Below are 24293 nucleotides of genomic sequence, written 5' to 3' on the forward strand. Positions count from 1 at the left end.
GTGCTATTTTAAAAAAAAACATGACAAACAAACAAAAGAAAAGCGAATACATTTTTTACACTTTAGCTTGTTTAACAGTTAGCAAAACACCCTTAGGTTAGAAAACACACAAAAAACAAACAAATAAAAAAAAGTAGGATTAACTATAGGAAAACTATAGAAAACAAGTTTGCAAAAGCAGTTTATGTAAAGTTAACACAATAATCAGTCATTTTACTGACCTGTCACTTAACCTCATTAGTTGTAAAATGTTCCTCCAGATATTCCTCTTTAGTACCACTTGCTTTTTCAGCCTTTCCTTGCCCTTGTTCCAACGTTTTTGAGACTTGTTGCTGCCTTTAAAATCAAAAGGACGTGCTTCCAACTTTTCTTCCTTATACCGTTGCATAACCTGTTTATTTTCCCATTATATCGTGCCACAAGGAAAATGTATTTGTGGGTACGATTACCGCTGAACGGTATGAAAAGGTTTTAGAGTAACACATGCTCCCATCCAGAAATGGACTTGAAGCATCATGAAAATTAATAATAATAATAATAATAATAATAATAATAATAATAATAATAATAATAATAATAATAATAATGTCATTTTTCGTCATTTTTATAAAAAATGTTTGGTTTTTTTCTTTCTTTCTTTGATATTATTTCTGTAAATACTTGTGTTTTCTGATGAATTAACGCCTGTTGATAACTCCCTGTACAATTTTCTCTCTTCTCGATACGCATTTATTGTGAAGGAAACCTACCGGAAGTGATATATCTAGGTTGCTCCGGGAGGCCGAAGCCATGGACTATCAGATCGAAGAAGAGGTGGGTTTGTTCATAGAAACTAGTTGTTGTTGCACGTTTTTCCTGTCACATACTTTGAATTCGCGTGCAGACTACGTTTCCCTGAAAGTGTGGTTAGAAGGCTGTGTCGCCTTGCTAGCTTTAACGGCGCTTTTTTCATTCAACAGGCTGGGTTCGTCGTTGAAGACGTGAGCACAATCATAAAAGAGGTAAAAAAAAAAAAAAAAAAGTTGTTGTTTTTTTAAAAACAACCCTTGGCAGTGTTGGTATTTTTAGTTTCACCCCCAAAAAGCTCGAGTTTAGGTTCTGTCGGGCCTTGGCTTTCAAATTTGTGTGTAGGAATGACCGGTTGCTAAGGGCACGGTAGCGGTTGCTAGGCAATGTCTCTAGCTGAACAGTTATACAGTACTCCACTAATTTGCCCTACCATATTCACTCCTTGAGGAAAACCTTTATTAAAAGTCTTGATTTTATTACCTTCTAAAAATAATAATAGCTGTATAAGACTTATTGTAAGCTGTTTGATTACTGTGTTGATTACTTTGTTTTTTTTAATGATTAAAAAAATGTCTGTATAGTCGGTGGAAGCAACCATAGGAGGAAATGCCTACCAGCACAACCGAGTGAACCAGTGGACCACCAGTATAGTGGAGCAGTGCCTCAGTCAGCTCAGCAAGCTGGGAAAGCCTTTCAAATATATTTGTATGTGGACTCCTACCCGTGAAATAACCACCTTGTGTCTCTTGTGGTTTTCAGTGGACGTTAAAAAACAATATATATGTTTTTACTGGATTTCTAATTCAGTTTTATCTGGATTTTTTTTTAACACATTTGACTTTATTGTATGCATTTTATTTTTATTTCAAATTAGTATTATTTCATGCTGAATTTTATTTTATGGACTTATTTTATACTTCTAAGTGCTATAAAATAATGTGCAATTTATGTTTCTCTGCTACAACAAAGGAATTTCCCAATGTATTTTTTTTTTAATCTTATTATCTTCTCTTGTTCTGTTAGTAACCTGTGTCATCATGCAGAAAAATGGAGCAGGTATGCAAACAGCCAGCACATGCTTCTGGGACAACTCTACCGATGGTAAAGACAAAAACACTTGTGTATTTCTCATGTAGAATGTGTTCTTTTTTTAAGTTATTGGTTTATCAATGAAAGGATTTGCGTCCCAGACTGTGCGTGTGACTGTTTAGATTGTATTTCAGTACAACCTCAGATGAACAGCAATACAGTGATTTAATAAAAACTAAGCGCAAGTGCAACAGGAGAATGTAAAATACTAAGTACATATTTGCTGCATACATTTATTTATGCTTTAAGAGAGTGTAATAGTATCAATAGTATAATAATCAAATACACTTCATTAACTGATCATCAGCAACTGCAATGATCAGCAAGTGTGATGCCCAAATCTCTGCCCGAGCAGGTTTGGGCAGTTTCGTTATTACAATGTTGAGGAGGACAAATTCCAGTAATACCATGGAGAAGCACATCAGTTGTTCTTCATCTGAACTTGTATTTACATCATTTTAGAAGCTGCTAAGGACCCAGTTATTTTTATCATGTCCTAATACTAAAACTTTTGAACTAAAACAGAACTGAACAACTGATATCTCAGGCTGTTAATCATGTTTTGCACATGATTTGCTAATTAAAAGACAAATTCAGATCTAAATTAAGTTTGACTCCCCTGATGTAGAGGCTTAATCAGGGCTCAGAACAGTAAAGATGAATACAGAGGAACTGATCATCTTAATAACTGATTCATGATTTATATTTTTAGTTTTCTGTGAGAAAATTAACCCCTTATTTTGTTTGAATGTATAAATTTAACTCCGCTACTTACTGATATAATGTAATGTTATACCCAACAGGAAGCTGTACAGTGAGATGGGAGAACAAGTCTGTGTACTGCATTGTCAGTGTATTCGGGCTCGCCATCTGAACCTACATCACCAAACCCAGTGATTGTGTCCACATTTTTGAGAACTCCCGCTGTTTGTTTTGGGATTTTGATATGTTCATCTTGTGTGTTAAGAGAGATTTATTAAAACAGATATGCCTTATGTACATAGTTTTATTTACACAACATGACATGATACTGCTACATGTACAAGCTTTATCTTTTGAAGCAACAAATATTGCAGGTATTTTTTAAACACCAAAAACCACCCAGTTTAACCACCTTAAACTAACAAAAGCTACAATTGCACCGAAAGAATCAGACATGTACACTAATCTTGAAGCACTTACAATTCTTAAGATTGCAGTCCCATTTAGAAGAAAATTGGGTGATGTAGAGACAAGGCACCATCTTGGTTAAAATATATATTTACAGAGAAGAGAAATAAATTTTTTTGGCCAATTTGTCAACTTGACCTCCAGCTTTAGGCAACTGAAAAAAATGGCACAGTTTCCCACATTGTAAGGAAATATGGGCAAAGCTGCTGGGGGAAAAAAGTTTGCTTCAAAACAATCCAACAACTACTGTACATGCTGGGATAAAGAAACATTTAACATGATACTGCTGTGAGAAAATACATGCAATGTGTCACAAAATACAGTGTCATCACTTTTTTGGCAAGATAAATAAAATTCTTGAAAAGTGCATTTACATATAGCTGCTTTGCCAAAAATAGAAATAGTGAGTGGTACCAGCGGTCGAGTTTAAGGCTCTCTGTATTCAGCGTCTTGAAGACAGCAGACTCCCTGTTTACATGTCGTGTCAGGACAAGCGAGCCACACTGTATCTCATGTGCAGCAGATACAGCATTACCTGTAAATGTCACTCAGCTCTGACCAGATAAGTGACTTCCCATTGTTCCCAGAGTGGAAAGAAATGGCATTAACACAAGAAAGACAACGGTTGTTTAATACAAGGCTTTTTTTTTTTTTTTAAAGGAAAAAGAAATTATGAAGAAATGATGATTTCACAGAAACATCCCTGGTTAATATGAGTCCTTTTTCCTGATAATTTTAATCATCAAGTTGAGAAAAAAGGCTGGCAATGGGTAGGTGAGGGTAGGCGGTTTATAGATTAAAACAAAGTGTTTGTTTCCCTTATTTTCAATTAAGAAAAAAAGTCTGAGTGGCTACATCATACCTCACCATCCAAAAGCAGTACATTCAGTAGACATGAACCGTTTTAAAAATATAATTATGCACACTTTGGAGTACATAAATTCATGTGCATCCTTTTTGTACATGTGCACAAGAGTTTCCAACGTGGACACAGTCAGAGATACCTCAGTCACTGTCACTCTCATCCTGGTACTTGGCAGTTGCTTTGATCGCACGCCCGTTTTGTAAAGGCATGTCTTCATAATCACTCCTGAAAAAAAACAAGAAAAATATCAGGGGGTCTAGTATGCTTACACTGAGTTTACTCTGCACAATTAAAAAGGATTTGAAAGGCGAGTAGATAAAACACCTACCCGTATATCACTTCGTCGTCTGAGTCATTTAGCATGGAGAAAGCTGGATTATCCTTCAACTGGGAGTCTGGGAAATTCAACATAAAATTTGAATTTAAAAAAAAAAAGCGTGCTGGTATAAATGAGCAACAAAGAAACTTCTATCTAACTCACCATAAAGTGCATTTTTCGAAGGAGAATACACAAATGCTAATGTGTACAAGTAAAAGTTGAGCAGGCCATAGAAGGACAAAAATTCAGCTGGTATGTTTTGAATTAAGGAACAGTGATGATCAAATGGACTAGTACTTATATAGCACTATTTGAACACTCATAGTACTTTCTTTACTACAAGCCTCATTCACACACACATCCAGCATGTTTTTCAAATCAGGGTTCAGTATCTAGCCAAAGGATCCTTCAACATGTAGACTAGAGGACGCGGGAATTGAACCACTGGCCTTAGAGGACAACCCACTCCACCTCATGAACCAATAAATATGCCAAGTTGTGATGAAAATGAGCACAAATGAATACAAGTCAAAGGATATAGTTCTGGTAATGGGTGGACAATTCAGCAACAAAGTTGTCTTGAAGAGCCTTAGCACCAAACCTCAGGTAGAGAATAGCCATGCTGCGGGAGAAAGAGAGGTTAATCAGAAACACAGAAATAGTGAAAACATTTAAAAAAAAGTTTGCTCTTTGTTGAACATACCTTATAATAAGAACCACAAACGTCAGCGCTGTCAGAAACTTGAGCCGGAGATCTGGTGATCGAGAAGAGACAGCTGGTTAACACTTTTACATTAAAAGTTGAAGTCGAATCGAACGCTGAGAGTTGTGGTGTGCTCTGATACCTGAGTAAGGCATGTTCTTAAGTTCAGAACAAGCTCTGACAATCAGGAATATCAAGTATAAGATGTAGAGGGCGACGACAATCAGGAAGAAGACTTTCATACCCTTTAAAAAAATAACAAAGGGCTCAAAATAAATGAAAGTAGACCTGAAGCTATTTCTATGTAATATCTATCCATAAGGACATTAATCAAATTAAAATGAACAAAAATTTATAAACTTTAGTCTTTTAAATGACAAATTACAGATAAAACATTACACACTGGATAAGAAATTTCTTCAGCTTTCACTTTATAAGAAGCTGTTTAAAGAAGTGCTAACGGTAACAGTCTTACCTGAAAGTTCGCTATATCCACTTTGTACTGATAGGTGGGATCTTGGAGTTCATTAACCCTGAAAATTCAGATGGAGTAAAGCTTAGTCTGCTTGTTCGGTATGCATATAAATCACAAGTTCAATGAGCTGGGTTCTGTCTGGAGGTCGTGCTTACGTTTGCCATATGCCCAGAGTAACTGCTGACAGCCACAGAAGACCGACGATAACCAGCTTAGGCAGGTAGAAAGTCAGAAATTTCCTCTCACCCTGCAGAAGCAAAACACCAAGATAAAAGATTCATGTTGGTGTGCTAAAAATGGAAGGAAATCACTGAAGCTGCAGATTAATACTGTACCCACCTGGACTCTGATGCCGTGATAAACACAAAGCCAGAAGAGCAGCAGAGCACACAGGAACAGTGCCTGAAAGAAGGTGTCCAAGGTCCCTGGAAACCAGCTGTTCACCAGGAATGACAGCGGGAAGAAAGGATCTGAACGATGAAAACAAACAAACTGTTGAGTGTGTACACAGAGAGGTGTATGTTTTCTTATAGAAATTATTACCCAAATGTTCTTATTGGATGATTTATGTTTCTGTAATGTGTCAGGTGACGTGTTCACCACGCTTCATATCACCTGTTTGTAAGAGTCAGCTCTCTACAACTTTAAATACACATGCATAAATAAAAAATATATATATAAATGGCAACTAGTCTGTACAACTCAGATATAATGTTTGTAAGTGGAAACGTATTTTAATTTAGTTATATCCATTTTCTCCCACTTATCCAGAGGGGGCACTTTACACCCTCTGTCCAGCCACTCCAACAGCTCTTCTTTCTTTAGCTCCTCTCAAATGACTTAGCTCCTGACCCTATCTCTAAGGAAGAGCCCAGACAATACTCTGAGAATTCTCATGTCCCTCACTTGTACTTGAATACCCACAGCATGTGACCATACATAACCATACATGAGGGTAGGTAGAACGGTAGATCACACTCATCTCTACTGTCACCATAATATACTGCATCACGGCAGACTCATGCACCAATCCACCTATCAATCTCCCACCACCCCTATCTAGCTGAGAGCCACAGCCTCAAGACTTGCAGGTCCTCATCCTCATCCCTGCTACAAACTGCCCCAGTGCAAGGTGGAGGTTGTCACACAATGAAGCCAACAGGACCAGCTCATCCACAAAAAAGTAGAGATAAGATGCAAGACCACTGAAATCGATCCCCTCCTTCCCCTTGGGCACATGTAGAAACGCTGTCTGTCAAAATTATGAACAGAATAGAAGACAAAAGACAGCCCTGGGAAACTCCAGCTTTTGTTTGTTGAGTTGGTGCAATCGGCTCCAGGTGTGTAAGTGACAGGTAAAATGTGTCCTCAAGTGAGAAGAGAAACTTACCATTGTAGAGCAGCAACAAAGGGAGAAGAATAGACATCCACTTCTGCTCTATCCCCCAGTCTCTCATGGAAAATTTCCTCAGTGAGTGAGCAAACATACACTGGCACAAACAGGAAAAAGTACCATTAGTTATCCCATCTGGAAAAAGGTTTTGGTTTTAAGTGCTATAACAGGACAGAATGTGCAGATCAAACTGAATGGAAAAAAAATTATCATGTTCTTACGGTCACCATGAAGGTCAATACCACAAAGACAAACCGGAACCAAATTTCCACTTGTGAGAAGGTGGAATTATATGTTTTCCACTGAAGAGGGAAAAACAGGGGAGCAAGAGAGAGAGGAGTTCAAAAGCATGCGAGTTACTTGAGGCCTTGAGCAATTTAAAAAACAAACAAACAAACAAAAAAAACCTGGGATCTTTTTAACTTACCACAAACTTAACCTTGATGTCATATGTGATATTTTCAAGGCCTTTGAAGCTCACCATAACCTGGTACTGGGTGTAGTTCAGGTAGCCCAGATGCAGTACAATGATCTCATCGCAATTCTGTGAGGTGAGACAAAAAGAAAAAAGCAAAACAACACATGCTCAATAACCATCTGCACTACTTCTTAAATGTGCATCTAAAATTGTCTTCTCTGACACACACACTGCTGTGAGAGCAGGCTGACCGATACTTACAGCAGCCGCGCAGTGCAGCATCCGTGACTTAATGCGCCCGTTGTTGATGTGCATCACGCTGGCATCCTGCATCACTCCCTTCAACTCAACGTTGATCTCAAAGGGCTGCTTGAAATCTCTCACTGACAGCACAAATAACAGTAGTGTTACGTGGTGTTACGCATATTATACTAAAAGAGAAAGCTGTCTCCACCCCAACACAAAACTGTAAAAAGCTCAATCTGTGGTCTCTTACTTTTGCTGTTTTCAGCCTGCATCACACATGTGAGCCACAGCTGCTGATTGTAGGTGGTCAGGGGAGAAGAAACTAGATGAAAGGGCCCAGTCTGAAAACACATAAAGAAAGGCACAATCTGTTTATACATTTATTATTATTATTACTATTATCAGCAAACTTCAATTATTAAAAAATTTCACAAAAGGGGACGCTCAAATGAGAACGCTTTTCTCAGACCAACATAAAACAAAATAAACTGCTACAATCAATGACAATGTAATAAACAAACATAACAATAACATGCTTCGCTAAAGTATCCTTGGGCAAGATATTGAACCCCTAAAACCTTCTGATAAGTTGTGAACTTTCAACGACACGCTGTTAAAGACACAGTTGAACTATGAACATTAAGGTGATGTAATAAAATGTGCTTCTTATCAAGGTGCTGCACTGACATACATTTTTAAAGAGCTCTTCAAATAAAGATTATAACCTATACTAACACAGTAAAGTGAATTTGTAGAGTGAAATCTGATTAATTAATGATAATTAATAATAATAAAGCCTGGTTAATGCAAACCAACTGATGGTTAATCTCAAAGCCTTAAGAAGATCATCTCTGCAGCAAGAAGAGAAATTATGAGTGGAGAGGATGAATCATTTCACTTTATAAGCCATTTAATCCTATCCCTTTAAAATTCCAATTTAAGCGAATCACCAAGTTCTCCGTGACTGCATGAAATAGCACAATAAAAAGACACTAGGGAAAATATCTAAAACTAGATTTTTGCAGTCTATCTTTGGGACATTTAAGTTTCACCACAGCAAAACAATATCAATATTGTTAAGAAGCGTTGTGTAAAAGGAGTCTAATTCTCCAAGCAGTGACTCTCTTATCAACATTCTCCATCAAATTCAAAGTAATGGGCATTTCCTTGACTTTTCAACAACGGTCCTCAAATATTTTAGTGCAGAACTGCCGATGCATATCCTTCTATCTAACAAATGCCTCACCTTAACAGAAACGTTTTTTGCAAGGAACTGGTCACCATTGTGCTCCTGCTCAGCAATAATCCTTGGACCTACAAAATAAAACACTTGTTAAATCAGTGCAACATCCCAGAAACCTAACCTAACCTCAAACAGGAAAAGATAGGCGATGGCTGGTTTATTTTAACGTCTACATTTGAATGATCACTGTCATCATACCTGTTATTCCTATGAAGACTGTGAGGCCGAAGCACATCAGGAAGACCACGAAGACTAGCACAAAATGTCTTTTAGATAGGGTGTACAGCCGCATGGGAGCCAATCTGTCACGGGGAGACAGTCACTGGGGTTATCACACACTAAGTAAGACATCCACACGAAGAAAGTAGCACGAACGAAACCTGGTGGTGAATATTTGCTTAGTGGTTTCGGTGTTAGCTCAGAGGCTGTTCAGAGACGGATATGTCAACAGTGATTAGCTCCCATGCTACTTCATGCTAGCAGTGGTTGATCCCAGCAGAGCCACACAGTGCCTCTAACGCTACTTTTCGTGCTTGTAAGTACTAGTGGAGTACTTCGAGGATCTCGGCTGGACAAATCTTACCCGTACATGTCCATTTCTGTCGGTTAGCGACGTTGGTCAAGTGAAAACCCGTGAAAATTTCGCAGTGAATCCACATCCGCGTATCAACATCACTCCACGACAACTGGAATGCAACGTCATGGAATGGGAGGGGCGGAGTCTCGTGACGGCAGCAGACAGGGGAAAGGGGTCGTGAAAAGGAGGCTTCTGGGAGTGAAGGAGCATCCCATTGCCTCCTTTGTTTATCAGCTCACTAACGTTTAGTACCTTAACACTATGCAAAGCGTTACATACACTAAATTAATTTAGTGTTGTACATTACATCGATATATTTAATCTATGGTAACAGAGCCTTATTTTATTCAGGCGTGTGATTAAATATCTTCAAAGTGACGGCTGATTGTAGTTTCGCGCAGGCGTAGTGGGAACACATCGCATGTCGAGCGTTGACTTCTAACAACCGGAGTGATGAAAATTATATCTCTCACGAATCATACAACCAACCATTTGCTTTTGTACAATTAAATATGGCTTTTAACCGACATTAAAATACATCTAAAGAAATACATTTCTACAGGGTAGCACTTGTTGCCTTTGGTAGAAATCGTACCGCGTTTAAATTGCGGATTTAGCTAACATATGTGCTCTAAGTGTATGTCGGCAAAGGACTCAGCCTTTCCCGTTTTCCCCATTTATTTGAATTTCTCCTGCCTTATGGTTTAGAAAACCACTGGTTCTGTATAACATTTTTTTAAACGAAAAAAAGACGGATGGCTGGCGTCACGACAGAGATGTAAGATATTTCTGATTTAAAACGCAGACGTACACAATGAAAGTAAACCCACCATGCATGTGTGTATATTTAAGCTAGAGGCGCCTACCTATAAAAGCGGTCATCGCGATAAGGTGTCAGGTCCTCTTTGAGCTCATTGTAGGCCTCCCGTATTTTCCTACAGAAATACTTGAGCTCGCTGTACAGAGGGTTCTCCAGGCCGGACGAGTAGTCGGTGTCCATTATTATTATTATTATCACACCCGAAATGGCGATGAGTAAACAATCCGGGGGCCTCAGTAAAAGGCGCAGTCACCTGTCACGTATTGTTACGTGCGTAAATTAAAAGTGCAGCCCAAGCCGTTTTGTTTGTGTGGCTTAAAAAAAAAGGGCTGTTAAAACAAGAAAAGAAGAGCGGGGGGCGGAAACGTAGAGGACAGTCACATGATCAGAGTTCAGCACCATGGACAGAGGCTGTTAACAGGAAGCTACATTGGTCAGTAAGAAGTGTCTGTGGAGCCGTCTTTTAGCTCTAACAACCCCCATAGACCACGGTTGCATAAAATAAATTAGTAAACAATTTATTGCGTCTTAGCGCAATCTGAGTCACACTGATTGACAGGAGGTGCGAGCAATCACTGAAAAATGGGTGGATTCAAACATATAGATAATATAGGGGTTTTTTCCCCTTAACGTAAAGACAAAATAACTAATTTAATTTATTCTACAAACTGGCATTACACCAGCCAAACCATTTAAGCACATACACAGTTTAATAAACTCTAAAAACTGTAAAATGCAACAAAAAAAATAAAAAAATAAAAAAATAATATGACAAAAAATGAGGTAAAAACTGCAAGTACAAATCTAAATACGACAAAACATGAGGTAAATTCTTAATTTTTATGCGCGCTTTCGCATAAATATTAATTACGGTAAATGAAGTGTGCGATTAAACTCAAGGCTTTTTCTTCTATTTTAAAATATTGATAAAGTCTCCTTTAATAAGAGGAATTAAGTTCTTTTTTATCTGTGCTATAGGAAGCTGTGCTTTGGGAACGTCCACAGGTTTATACACATCTCAGTAGCAGAATCTCAGACTGTATTAAATTAGTCAAAATTACGATGTTCTTTGTCTTTTCTCAGCAGTAAAAGTCATATTAATTGGTACTATCAGTGATGGCTGTACAGGTGTGTCGCACTCGCCACTTTCAAAGTGTCTGCTGTCTGAGATAACAGAACCACCTTGTATATACTGGTTCAGCAGCTGCTTAGATCTGATTTCAACCATGTGGACGTTTGCCTCAGTATTCAATGTTGAGGTCTGGCATGTGTTTGATGGAAGGCTGTGAACACTCACTGTTGTACCTCTTTCGTGAACTCTTCTGCACATATTGATAATTTCAACAAAACCATTTGGATTCATCACTTCATAATACACAGTGCCACTGATTAGCAGTCCAGTTCTTGTTTAATTTGGCACACTGCAGCCTTTTCTCTATGTTTTCATTTCTTAAGTGTGGCTTCTTGATAGTCACCTTTTCATTGAGACCATTTCTAATGTGGATTCAGTGAACTGATGGATCAACTGAAGAGTCAGCTGCTAGCTCAGGTCCTGGATTTTCTTTCCCATCTTGTAAGGACACGACTTTCAGATACCGTTCATCTGCTGTAGAGTGTTTTTAGGCCACCCACTTCATCAGCTTCCTTAAATGTGTTGAGGACACACCATCCTATGATATATCACGTTTCGGGCTAATAGTACTTTGGAAACCATTTGTGGTAAATTACAGATTCAATAAAGAATTTTTTTTTTTCCAGCAGGCTGATAGCAACAAAGTAACTAAAGATAGCAAAGAACAAATGTTAAGTTCTAAGTTGTTTGCTATATAGACACAACACTGGTTCATCCCGCCATTTAGGTTCCTGTTTTGAGCTTGAATGATCCATAGATAAGTGTTAAGTGGCTTATCAACCAAACAAACATCCCTCTGAAAATTGTCAGGTACAAGGACTGGACTGAAAATGAATGAAAAAGCAGCCTATGTCCAAAAAAACCCAACAACAACAACTTGGAAGAACCTTCAGAAACCTGGAGGACTATTGCTTAAGAGCACAAAAAATTACAAGAAAGTCTGGCTCCTTGGAGCTTTGCAGTATATTTATGTATATTTAAGACAAAACCAGTGTTTTTCTGAAACAATGACATTTTATTCAAAAGATGCGTGACATATACAATTATAAAATAATTTACATGGCATGCCTTACTATCCATTCACTATAAACGTTCAGTCACCAAGTCAGACTGACTTTTTTCCCCAAGTTTTTTTTTTTTGTCATTTAAGTCTACAGCTACAAATACAAAGCACAGATCTTTTCTAGAGAAAAGCCAAATTCTACAATATCTACAACAGGTCATCATCAGTTTAAAGTGAACCCTTAACCAAGTCCATTAGCAACGCTGAACGTGAACTCAGTGGCTTACACTTGTGAACTCCTGTGAACGATGAATGAGTGTGTATGTGCAGGAAGTCATGACCACACATGGTTGAAGAGGATAGATTCAACACTGATGGGGCTGGTAGACTGCACAGCTGAATACAGACACACCATGACTTGACATTTACACTCTACATAACTAGTCTACAAACTACAATAAACCGGGCACTTACTCATTCACATCTTTTCCACCAATGCAAACTTCACAAAACATCAAAAAGTCACCTGTTCCCATCCCTCAAACCCAATCCCTGCATTTCCATCTCATAACTTGGGCTATACTTGTAAACCCCCCCCCCCCCCAACACAAAGAAATGTTTGGGGAAAAAAAACTTCACAATATACAGTATGTATACTTGATCTACATTGAGGAACAATCTCATAAATAAAGATGTACAGACCAGCAACTGAGATGCTAAAGTAAAAAGGTAACAAACTGTGGTCACAAGAAATGACAAAGGTTTTTTTGTTAAAGAAAATATTGCACAACTAACAAAAAAAAAAAAGTTTTCTTTACGACATGCTCGTTTTCAAGATCAGGAGACCATTTATTTTTCTCCTCAGTCCACATCTCTACAACCCACTTCCCAACAGACATGCTTGTTTTGTTTTTTTCTTTTTTAAATATGAGAAAAAATAAAATAAAAAAATCTAATAATCTCATCAAACCAAGCAGAGCTGGTCCAAAGTAAAGAAGTTACACTTCCCAATAGGCCTGTTTGTTTCAGCTTGAGATTTTCAGAAGTCTATATTTTGGCACAAATATTTGAGGTGGTATGCCATCACACCTTCCCAATTTCACTGAGCACTCAACATTCCCGTTTCTCTCTGTGATTTTTGGCTGTCATCTAATGCACATATTTGCACCGTGAATGAATAATTTACTGCTGCCCATAGTTCTTCCAGCTGGCCTCGCTCTTTGTCCTTAGCTGATCACAAACAAAAGCTTCCCTGCCTCAAACAGCAACAACAACAACAACAACAAAAACCCCAAAACAAAACAGCTTTTCAGATTTCAAAGTCAGCTTACTGAACGGGCAGATCTCGTAGCTTCATTCTCCGTCGGAGACCAGACTTTAGAGTTTCAGTGATGGTAAGATCAACTTAACTGCTCTCTATGGTCCTGGCTGCTTAGTTAAAACAGTACTACAGCTCTCCTCCACATGTGGAATTACACTTACACACAGTGGAGACAAGTGTAAACAGAAATCTGCCACCTAAGTCTCTTTACAACATTGTACATTTGACTGATATGTATTTACATGAGTTCTGAAAAGAGTATGAAATGGCATAAGTGAAATATACAAAAATATTTCATGTACCTTACTAGGATGTTTAGTGTGGTCTTTAAGAGAAGGGACAGCCCCCCCAAAACAACAACAACTACATACTCACTTCACAGAAGTGACATCAGGTGACAAATCACTTCATGCCAGAGCTTAAATTGTTCAGTCTCGGCCTTGGCCACTTCTTTGGCGCCCATGTCACCAGTACAGGATAGTACAGGATACGTCTGTACACTGCTATGACCTGAATTCTCCTGACTACACAGTAATATTCAAACTCAGTCTCCCAAATAAATCAGGTAAGAAAGCTGTGTGAGGATTATGTAACACAACAATGACAATAATGTTAAGATTTATATCTGAATCGATAAACAACATGTACATATAAATTAGAGTAACATTTCTTCTTCCTTCAAAGCAGCACGTGGACTGCAGGTCTTTACCTTTCAGATATTGTAACAGTGGCCCACTTTTCACAAAAGTGAAAAGCATGAACTCTTAGTAGTGTTCCAAAATAATGCATATATCTAAACCTCATTTCCAGCCCAGACAGGCTGCAACAGTAACAAAAGGAAAGGGCAGAGAGCAAAAACAAAAAAAGACCCTCCTACCCTCCACTGTGTTTAGTCTTTTAAGAAAATCCTAAAAGCAAAAGCAGTATAATAAAGTGGTAACTGTTTCACTAAAGGTTTGTACAGCAATGGATTTCAGTGCCCAGTAGTACCTGTGCGCTCTAGGGATAACAAGTTTGATCTCCAGAGTGTGTTTTTCAAGTATTACTGCTGCTTCTTTTGAAAACTGCACCATAGCAATTCCTCTCTCTCTCTCTCTCTCTCTTAACCAATTGGTTATCACATCTATAAGCTTCTCCTAGCTAAAGCAGCATTTATTTGCATGATGATTTACCAAAGCTCAGCTCTTTGGCCCTACATGCACTGCAGGGTGCCGGCAACTGCCGAACGGAGCAGGTCTGACGGCATCCTTCATAAATGCAATCGATGCTTTTGCACCAACACTAGTGGCAGCATTGTGTAGTGCAGCATGATTGTATTTCTCTCTATGGCCAGGGCTTATTTTAGTCCTCGTCTCCAGAATCCAATCCAAGAGTTTATGATTCTCAAATGAAACAGCTGTACCCCCTTCAACAGACTGCATCTAAAGCCCACAACTCAGGGTAAATAGGGAGGAGACATCTCATTTGAGGCGTTGAGTAACATTGGCCAAAGCTACTGCAAAGGCCTGCACAGCAGAGAAGGGATATTGGAAGTCCAGGATGTAGGCATTGCCATCAATTCTGCCAAACTGCATCACCTACACAGGAAAAACAAAACAAACAAACAAAAAAACGTTCATGCAGGTTGAAAGGAAAAAAGGTTCAATCCTGTTGGAGAAATGCTCTAAATCAATAAATGTTGAATGTGTGTACTTATTATTTCTGCAAGTTATATAAGAAAAGTATCACCTGTCTCCCCTCCAGTTCAATCTGAAAGTTCTTGGCGGACTCCTGGGTGACACGGCCACCGAAGTCCAGCTGGTATACCTGCGTGGCTTCATTCCACAGTGGCTGCTTGTTGGCCATGACATACACAAAGCCCTGGCTGCCAAGCCCTCTGTCCTCCTTCTCATTGGCTTTTCGACACTTGATCTCATCCAGCTCACTGGCAGCCCTCAAGTTCCTCTTACTCTTCCAACCCTTTTTACTGCTCTGGCACTGATTGAGCAGCTCGTCCCCACTGATAAATAGCTCTGGCTCACTTTCTGAACTATCTTGGAACTCACTATTGGCAGTGGCTTTACTCAGCTTCTTAGCCTTCAACTGTTGCTCCTTCTGTCCCTTGATCTTCTTCTTGTCTCTTCCTCCCAACCGTGGACTGGAAATGAGAGAATTGAAATCACCCAGGGCTCTGCCCTCTTTTTTGGATTTGCTCCCTTCGGCCAGTGGCGGCACATTAGCTTCCTCAGCCCGACCGTCCACGCGCTTGCGGTTCTTCTTACTGAACTTCTCCGACCGCTGCGGTACAGGGCTCTCAGTCAAGGAGAGCACCTCCTGAAAACTCTCCCCAGCCTCTGTCATGGTCTCTTGTAATCCCCCATGGCTCTGCAGCTCTGCTGGTGGTGGCGGAGGTGGTGGTGGCAGAGGAGGTGGTGGTGAGAGAACATTTTTGTCTACTGCCAGGTGGGAGGCTTTGGGTGGTAGTGGCACTGCAGGACTGGTCATAGGTGGGCAAGAATTGTAAGTACCCCAGGGTGTGTGGAGGGCAATGGGAGGAATGGGAAGCCCAGCACAAGCACTTCCTCCTGGGTACATAGGTGGGAGGGGGCAGCAGGCTAGGTTGGCCAGATTTGCAGAATAACCTGGTGGTAACACTAGGGTTGCATCCTGTTGTGAAAAGGGCAAAGGTGCCACCACCTCCTTTGGTGAGGCGCAGGGGCGTGGAGAACCTGGGATGGGTTGGAGCTGGGCTCCAGAATAGGCAGTTGCTGGGGGGTACTGGAGCGAGATCTGGTAGCCTGTAGCTGCTGCAGCAGCAGCAGCTTGGAATGATGCAGCACTAGGACTTGTGGGGGACTTTGGAGAAAGGACAAAAGGCAGCCTGGTTACATCCAAGTGCTGAGCTGGGCTAAGAATAAGGGGAGGTGGTTTGTGTGGTACAGGGGGGGCAGTGGAGTTTAAAGTCGCTGTCCGTTCCTGAGGAACCCACACCTCCTCTGTGGATGCTGGATCCCACTGATAGGGAGGTGGGCGCTTGACCACCAGCCCTGATGCATCACTTCCTCCTAGTGCCAGATGCCTCAATGATTGGTTCAGTGTCTCATCCTCTGTGAATGCTGAATTAACGTAATCAGCCCTATCTCTGCCGCTTACCCCTGCTGCAGCTCCAGACACTTCAAGTGAACTCATCAGATTATAAGAGGACTGGGAGGCCAGAGGAGTAGCACTGTTTGAATGAACAATGACTGTGCTGTGCGGTGCTCCGTTGCCTGGAGGAAAATCTTGTCTGATAATAGTTCCTCCCGCTATTCCATTAGCACTCCCTGGGGCAGTGCCTCCAACACTAGATCCACTGCTACACTGACTACAGGTGTATAAGGCTGTTGGCACCCTCTGCTGGAACGAGGCTGCTAGTGCAGTACTGTTTTTCGCCTTGGGAGGGAGTGGTCTAGGTGGTTCCAGCATCTGGGAAACTTTGAGGGCTGCCTCTCGGCTGTTCCTCCTGAGGGTGGCGTGGATCAAACTGCTGTCAAGCCTCTGTCCGGGATTCCTGCCAGCAGAGCTGTTCTGATTAGCTGAATCAGGGTACGGAGGCGGGTCTCCACTGGGTATAGAATAGCGAGGTGCAGTGAGTCTGTTCAGGGTAGCAGAGGTGTAGGGCAGCTGCAGCTTCTTGTCAGCTGAGGAGGAGGATGAAGACGAGGTTACCCTGAGAGTGGCGGAGCTGCCAGGTCCTTGGAGCGTGTAGACATTCTGATTGCAGACCAGGCGTGTTCGAGGACGACATACTTCTTCCACATTCCCACTGCTGTCAAATGTCGTTATCCTCTCATAGCCCAGCGGTGTTGGATACTGAGCTTGTTGCTGGCCTGAAGGATGAAGTGGAAACTCACCCTTCTTCATGCAAAGGTCTCCAGCGGGAGGAGTTCCACTGGCGCCCCCTCCTAATCCAGACGCAGCACTGGAAGATGCAGCGGAAGCTGATACCGAGGCAGCAGCAGCAGCAGCCACAGCAGCAGCCACTGTCCCAGGGTAGGGGGGTGGGGGGTTCATCTTGCTTAGCTCTAGAGGGGCACTGAACACCACCGTGTCACCCTCAGCCAGCTGTGGAGGTGACCGAGTAGTTTTGATCTTCAGTAAGTGTTCGTGCTCGCCCCCTACTGCTCTCTCAACCACTAAATCAGCAGACTGATGAGGAATCTGGATATGCAAGGCCCCAGGTTGTAGCTGGTGCAGAGGTACACCCGAAGGCTGTCCTGAAGACATCGAGGAAACGGGGATTTGAATTTGAAGCTGCTGAAGCTGATGGTGCTGCTGTTGCTGCTGTGCTTGCAGCTGATGGTGCATTTGCTGCTGTTGCTGCAGTTGATGCTGTTGCTGCAGTTGCTGCTGAAGTTGTTGCTGTTGCTGTAGATGTATGTGCTGCTGGAGCTGCTGCTGCTGTATGTGTTGGAGCTGCTGCTGAATGTGCTGCTGCTGTTGTTGTAAGTGTTGGTGCTGGAGCATCTGCTGCTGCTGCTGTTGGAGTTGCTGTTGATGGTGCTGAATTTGTTGTTGGTGGTGTTGAAGTGACTGTTGTTGTTGATGTTGACTTGGGTGTTGTTGCTGTTGTTGTTGTTGTGAAGGATGATGAGAAGGTGGCGGTCCAACCACTAGGCGACCTACTTCCAGTCCCCCAAATATGACCTGACCAGGACTCGAGTACCTGGTCGGTACTGTGTACTGGGCTGTCAAGATGGTGTCCTGGCTTTGGTCTGACCCACCAGCAGCCCCTCCAGTAGAGGTTGCCGTGGAATTGGTTAGGACATCCAACTGAACATTCTGATTGGCTAGGAGTGACTGGACCAGACCAATGCTTTGGGCAGGGGACATGGCCTGGGCTGGACTATGGATGGGGGCAATAGGGATGTTGACAGTGCAGGGTGGGTTGTCATCAGCACCGCCAGTAGGGCCTGAAACAGGCAGGTCATCTTCATCCTCGCTAAAAACATTGGGGCTGAAGACAGGGAGGTTGATGTAGTCCATGGAGATTTTCCGCACCTCTGGCAGGTAGATGGTCATCTGTCTGGGCTGCAGATGGAGGAGGCTTGTCTTGTAGATAACTAAGGAGTGAGAGGCACAATAAAAATAAATAAATTAGGAAAAGAAAAGTGACAACAGACAAATTAGACTTAACTGGAATTAATGTTTAATTATCCAACACGTTGATTTGTTACCTGCACCGAGATTGGTGGGTAAAAAAGTAGCCAGCCCCACTATCTTGAACTTTGTTCCCCAAATATTGGATGTGACCTGAGCAAGGTAATTTTGCTGCAAGATAAAAAAAAACGATGCATTTTTCTATAAATATATTAGACACATTCCGAAATTTACAACAGTACATTTTATGTAAAAATCCATCGGTCGTGCTTCACAGCACACACAGGCAGCACGTGATCCCTTACCAGCTTCTCACTCAGCTACGATAACCTGATGTTTACCTGAGTGATGTCATCTAGAGGAAATTCCCTCCGTGTTAGACTGGGAGACCCAATTGAGGGTTTACGTATGGGTAACCGAGGTGACCTGGAGATCTCCTGCGTAGCACGGGAGAGTTTGGGAGATTTTCTGGGATCAATGTTGATCCTGTTGGTAAAGGGACAAACTAAGTCTCTACAGAGAAAGTGGCAAATAAAAAAAAGAAGAAGAAGGTTTAGGCATGCAGAGAAACCAAAAAGCAAACAGCAAAGAAAAGGAGCATTCAAATAAATTTTAACAGTTAAAACAAAAAAACTCAGAAAAAATTAGTTTCAATGCCATAAAATCTTAAACAGAATTAATGTGGCTGTTTACATGTTTCTGAAATGAATTCACTGTCATATAAATGCTTCTTGTATCAGACTCTTCAGCATGCCAGTGATCACTTGATTCCCGCTTGTTTAAAACTGAAAACCTGCAGAGAACTAATCTCCTCTTGTCTGCTTCACCTAAATCACTGAAAAGATCCAAGTGTCAAACAGAAGAGACAAAGTGGCTTGATGCAACATGCTCCTGTACACACAAAGCCGGGGTTTAGTTACCTGGGAAGTTTGGGGGACTTGCTACCCCTGGATATCTTTGGCGATTTCTTGCCAACCCAGTCATCACTCAGCTCAATGTCGCTGGAGTCTGAACAGTTACAGCTGTCAATCATGGCTGATATCAGACTGTTGCTGTATATCTCATCTGTGGAGACAAAATATGAAAATGACACTTAAGATGTTACTTTTGATGAAATGTTCAGATCAATACAACCAAAAACAACGTGTCATTTGTTCTCTCAGTTAAGTCACTGCTCAACTGTTAGTAATGTTGCTTTTTCAGATGGGCTGGATAAAGAATGATAAAATATGAATGCCTTTTGGTATTCTTTTTAGGTATGTTGAAACTGCAGGAAGCATTTTCAAATCTACTTGAGCAACCCGGAGGCAAGAATTGTCATAGCTTTGCCACAACATCACCATCATTATCATCCTATCAAAGCATTTTTCTACCATTTCTCAAACATTCATTTCTTCAGTCGTTCTCACTTTGTCTCCTCTTCCACAGTCACAAGGAGTCTGCAAAGCACAGCTGCTGCTCCAGTTTAGGTCAAACTAATTTATTTGATGAACATAAAAGTGTGAATGGTCTGGAACCATTTCATGGCTGGCTTCATTTATCACTGCGTGGGGAGAGAGAGGGTTGATTTATGAGCAACCCAGGGGCCATAAGAGGCCCCATTAAGCAGCTTTTAATTAACATGGGTCCAGTCTGCCCTATGTGACTAAAACTCGCAAAGTAAGAACGTCTGGAAAACTACTGGACAATGTCAGAACTGTGTCGGGGTTCATCTTTTGCAGTTCTACTTGAATTTCAGAATCAAAGATACATTTTTAGTTCTTATCTCTACGATCTTACTGTATTCTTTATTTTAGAACCAACATAAAAATGTAGTTATTGCATTTAGAAGCTAACAAACATTTCAGGTCTTCTTTGGAAAATTATTCTTTTTACGTTACAGGTATGAAAAAACTAATCTCACCTGTTTTGCCGTCTGTCTTGGGATCCATAATAACAAACTCAGGCCGAAGTTTGCTTATTCTTCGGCCCTTGAGGATAGGGACCAGACCTCCTAGGTACTCCAGATACAGAGTATAGCAAGGCCCTCCCACTTCAGGGTTATCCTCCGTACGCTTCATGGTGCAGTGCAGGCGCTCGTTTCCAGCTGTCGGATAACTCACAAAATCTCTCATGTTGTTTGGATCTGGGATGGGAGGCTAGAAATGTAAAGTACAGTTAAGTTTAAAAACTTTTATGCTAATTACAGCTCTTCCCAAACCACTATTAAATCTATTCACATGGTGTTTTATGGTTTTAATAGAAATAAACCCCTCCTGGCCTGTGTTACCTTGATGGTGGGAACAAAAGCGGCAGTGACATAAGAACAGAGCCGGGAAGGCATTGTGAGCTTGGCAACGTCTTTTTCCTCCTTTAACGCTGTGGCAATGCCCTGCTGGCACAGCAGCTGCAGTGTGGCAACGCGGTGCTCAACTCGCACGACATAGAGCACTGGGCCCGATGCCAAGAACAGACGAGAGTCCCGGTGACCCCAGCAGAGCGTAGTGATGGGGCGCTACAGTATGAAGGGGAAGACACATCTGAGAATGAATAATATGCTTTCACAAGGCTAATGTAAAGCAAATCATGTCATTACTGCAAAACACTTCTTTGCTGGAGTGAAATCCTCAGAGTGATTCCTGAGAACAGTGATTTCATTCAATAAAAACCGAAAACAAAAGGAAATTATCTGTGAATGTTTACCGAAGTCTGTCATGCAGGCTGATTATTCGCGTAAAATAAAATAAATGAAAATCTTTAATCTTAAAATCTTACTATAATGATCAAAATGAATGTATGTACCCTCTGACGTCCTTAACAGGTGAGCCAATCTCCAAAACGAACATTGTCATGTATACATCAATGATTAACATCTCCGTTTTTAAACAAGGATACATTTTCCTGTATAGTATGTTCATTTCATCATCCCCCTACTTTCACATTTGTTTCACGAGTCAAGTTCACTTCACAGTTTCCAGAAATTGAATCCGAGACGATTTTTGTTAGAGTCAACACTTAATATGGAATGAAGAATTTGAAAAAGCATTGTGATCCTGGAAAGAATATTATCAGGGTTCATACGCATTTTTCAGGGTCAAATTCAAGCACTTTTTAAACACTTCCAAGGTCAATTTTCATGCTTTTCCAGCACAAAATAATAAGAATAGTTTTAAAAATTTGCACGTGTTATGTACACATTCTCGAAAATTATTTACTCACCTATCATGTGACTCGAGAGCGCAAACTCCGCCATTGGCGTTTTAAGGAGTGTTTGATGGAAACAACAATCTCCAGGCATGTTAGTGCACTCATCCCCGACTGTCCGGGGGAGGGGCGGGGTCACACATTGAAATACACTGACATGCAGAGGTCGTAGGCAGCCCAGGCAGAGAAATTTTGCTTTTAGACTTTGCGACTCATTTTATTTCTCTATCTGGTAAGAAAACTATTCGGTCAGATAGTTATTTGTGGTGAATGAAATACAGTTTCAAGCACTTTTAAGCACCACATCTGAAATTCAAGCACTTTTCAAACCTTGAAAAGACAATATTAGACTTCAAGCATTTTCAAGGATTTCAAGCACCCGTACAAACCCTGTAGTATCTTGTGTCATTACTATCTGCTAATTAAGTAGCCCTGGCCTTCCCATCTCATATTGTTCCTACCCCGGCTCACTGACTCACTTAAACTATAGTTGGTTATGGTAGTCCTCCCTTCTGCAAACTGAAGGGCCACTCGAACCACAACCTGCATTACTAAATATAAGAACAACTATTTTTCTAGGATGACACTCATAAGTCACCTGTGCTGGTGTATCCAGTGTGTAGATGTGTTCGCCTCGAACATTGTAGAACTTGACAATGGCGTTCCTGCTGGGTGGAGGACAGGAGGTGTCAGTGGAAAGGAGGGTCCTCTCCATCCCTGCCACTGCTAGTAGATCCCCCTGTGAGCACCACTGGACCACCACATCTACAACACAGAGCAAAGTAGTACACATACGTTTATGAAGGGCAACATCATTTTACACATTTTTACATCATTTAAAAAAAAGAATTAACACAAGTGAATGAAGGACACAATGAAGCGAGCAAAGGCCAAAGCAGCTAGAGAACTGCTGACTTAACAAAATTAATAACAAACGCACACAAACCTTTCAGAGCAGTGTGGATGAGGATGGGGGAGAGGTCGTCGTAGCTGTTCATCAGATTGATGTCTCCAGAGGTGAAGCTGACTGTCAGCAGTGGTTTCTGGCTGTGCACTAGGAATAAATAAAGAAAAACAAAACACAAACATATTAGCCAGGCATTGTGAACAGCTGTTCTGTTCATCAGAACTATCAATCACAATGCTTTTTAGATTTAATAGACACGTGTTTAGGAGAACTACACTTCTTTTATCATTTGTATGTATTTGCCTAAAAGTATAAATAATGTGTTTGTAGCTTAGAATAAGCATTTTCTATATACATAAAGAGTGTGCCCTCTTCCATGGAGCCCATTGAGCTTCAGAGTCAGCCAGAAAAGAAAGCCCAAACAATGGTTGTGGATGGTGTAGCCGCGATAGATTTGGAAAGTGTTAGCTGTTAGCTTTGACCTCACCACTAGACGCCACTAAAGTCTGTACATCGGTCTTTAAAAGAATGTTAATTTGTGCCCATCAGTGGGGAACGTGTGAAAAATATACAAGTCTGTGCTCTCAGTAGCTTCCAATAATACAACACAACAGCTTTCCTTTAACCAACTTTCTACCCACTACTAGAATTTAGCCTCACATCAAAAACAAGTGCAAAAACGACTGAAACAAAACGTTAAGTGACAGAACAAACTAGTTCAAAAACAGAACTGTAAGGTACTTCAGTTTGAATCATCTGACATTTAGGGACATTATTCAAGAGTATATACCAATTTTTAACATTACTATAAATAACACACCTTCAGAGAGCACTCATACATCTTCATTGAAATATCCTTGACTCCGTACTTTAATGTAATCCTGCAATGACCCAAATAGTACCATAAATAAAATGTCCACTTCTGCTTTGTTGTTGCAACATCCCCACAGATAGGATTTTAAATAGGTGTTGCTTTAAATCAGATACAAAATGGGGCTGTAACTGCAGTGTACTGTGCTGTGCGATGATAATGGGTTATCATCATGTATCATGACAAAGATTTGACAAGCCTTGTGCGTCACTCAAGTTGTTGACTCAAGAGATCATTTCTACTGGGGCCAATCAATTCATATTGAATGGTTTAATTAGTGAGTTAGAGCCTGATCTGTGTTCCAGCTTAGGTAAGCAGTTTTCAGCCTGGCCTGTGGTGAAAGAAGGAGGGGAAAAAAAATTTAATAGACCACTGGGAGGAGGATAGACCCTCACCAATATATCCCTAGCAACTGGGACTAATTAAGCTAATTTTTATTGGTTCCTGTTTTGTTTCTTTTGCCTCTTTTTCTCTACAGTTTGTTACGCTGGCTGGTGTGCACACGGAAATCAGCAGGAGAGGAGGCTGACCAGATGCAACAATTCCCTTGACAGACAGCTTACATCCCAATGCACTAGATATTTTCTGTCCCAGTGGAAAACTGTTTTTTAGTTGGCTTGTGCTTCTTATGCTTCGTTAAACAGCTTACAC

At 40.9% G+C, this 24293-nt stretch overlaps 3 protein-coding genes across 6 annotated transcripts in view; 1 reads left to right on the forward strand and 2 right to left on the reverse strand.

Moving 5' to 3' along the window:
• The first annotated feature begins 762 nt into the window (after positions 1-762).
• dynlt1b (dynein light chain Tctex-type 1b) lies at positions 763-2873 on the forward strand. The gene is made up of 5 exons (XM_080882665.1): positions 763-813; positions 960-1001; positions 1371-1494; positions 1813-1890; positions 2682-2873. The coding sequence occupies exons 1-5, from the start codon at positions 790-792 to the stop codon at positions 2750-2752; spliced, it is 339 nt and encodes a 112-aa protein (XP_080738791.1). The 5' UTR covers positions 763-789; the 3' UTR covers positions 2753-2873.
• Positions 2874-3676: 803 nt separating this feature from the next.
• Positions 3677-10436, reverse strand: tmem181 (transmembrane protein 181). Of its 2 annotated transcripts, none has more exons than XM_080882663.1 (17): positions 10154-10436; positions 8909-9012; positions 8714-8781; positions 7718-7808; positions 7483-7604; positions 7231-7347; positions 7025-7105; positions 6801-6900; positions 5750-5880; positions 5566-5657; positions 5411-5468; positions 5078-5180; positions 4936-4987; positions 4772-4854; positions 4395-4484; positions 4242-4308; positions 3677-4138 (listed from the first exon to the last, which is right to left on the reverse strand). In XM_080882663.1, the coding sequence occupies exons 1-17, from the start codon at positions 10285-10287 to the stop codon at positions 4054-4056; spliced, it is 1578 nt and encodes a 525-aa protein (XP_080738789.1). In that variant the 5' UTR covers positions 10288-10436; the 3' UTR covers positions 3677-4053. The 2 variants fall into 2 exon arrangements, with proteins under 2 accessions (XP_080738789.1, XP_080738790.1); XM_080882664.1 differs by lacking the exon at positions 10154-10436 and adding an exon at positions 9294-9422.
• A 1808-nt stretch (positions 10437-12244) lies between these two features.
• Positions 12245-24293, reverse strand: part of tulp4a (TUB like protein 4a) — a 30617-nt gene continuing 18568 nt past the window's right edge. For 2 of the 3 annotated variants that reach the window (XM_080882931.1, XM_080882932.1), the window contains exons 6-14: positions 22811-22918; positions 22463-22629; positions 20951-21175; positions 20585-20819; positions 19602-19746; positions 19023-19194; positions 18759-18852; positions 15292-18644; positions 12245-15140 (exon numbers count right to left, since the gene is read on the reverse strand). In XM_080882931.1, the coding sequence (XP_080739057.1) occupies positions 15024-15140; positions 15292-18644; positions 18759-18852; positions 19023-19194; positions 19602-19746; positions 20585-20819; positions 20951-21175; positions 22463-22629; positions 22811-22918 (4616 nt within the window). In that variant the 3' untranslated portion in view covers positions 12245-15023. The remainder of the gene's footprint in view (positions 15141-15291; positions 18645-18758; positions 18853-19022; positions 19195-19601; positions 19747-20584; positions 20820-20950; positions 21176-22462; positions 22630-22810; positions 22919-24293) is intronic. The other variant, XM_080882933.1, reaches the window with a different exon arrangement.

Source organism: Rhamphochromis sp. 'chilingali' (assembly GCF_963969265.1).
Source record: "Rhamphochromis sp. 'chilingali' genome assembly, chromosome: 5".
Classification (NCBI taxonomy): domain Eukaryota; kingdom Metazoa; phylum Chordata; class Actinopteri; order Cichliformes; family Cichlidae; genus Rhamphochromis; species Rhamphochromis sp. 'chilingali'.

Bases quoted from the DNA above. Each gene is read 5' to 3' on its own strand.
- dynlt1b (XM_080882665.1), top strand. From the start codon at position 790: ATGGACTATCAGATCGAAGAAGAG. The intron at 814-959 runs GTGGGTTTGTTC...TTCATTCAACAG, and splicing joins ACTATCAGATCGAAGAAGAG to GCTGGGTTCGTCGTTGAAGA. The intron at 1,495-1,812 runs GTATGTGGACTC...TTGTTCTGTTAG, and splicing joins AAAGCCTTTCAAATATATTT to TAACCTGTGTCATCATGCAG.
- tmem181 (XM_080882663.1), bottom strand. From the start codon at position 10,287: ATGGACACCGACTACTCGTCCGGCCTGGAGAACCCTCTGTACAGCGAG. The intron at 8,782-8,908 runs GTATGATGACAG...TTTATTTTGTAG, and splicing joins AGTCTTCATAGGAATAACAG to GTCCAAGGATTATTGCTGAG. The intron at 5,181-5,410 runs GTAAGACTGTTA...ATTTTTTTAAAG, and splicing joins TGGATATAGCGAACTTTCAG to GGTATGAAAGTCTTCTTCCT.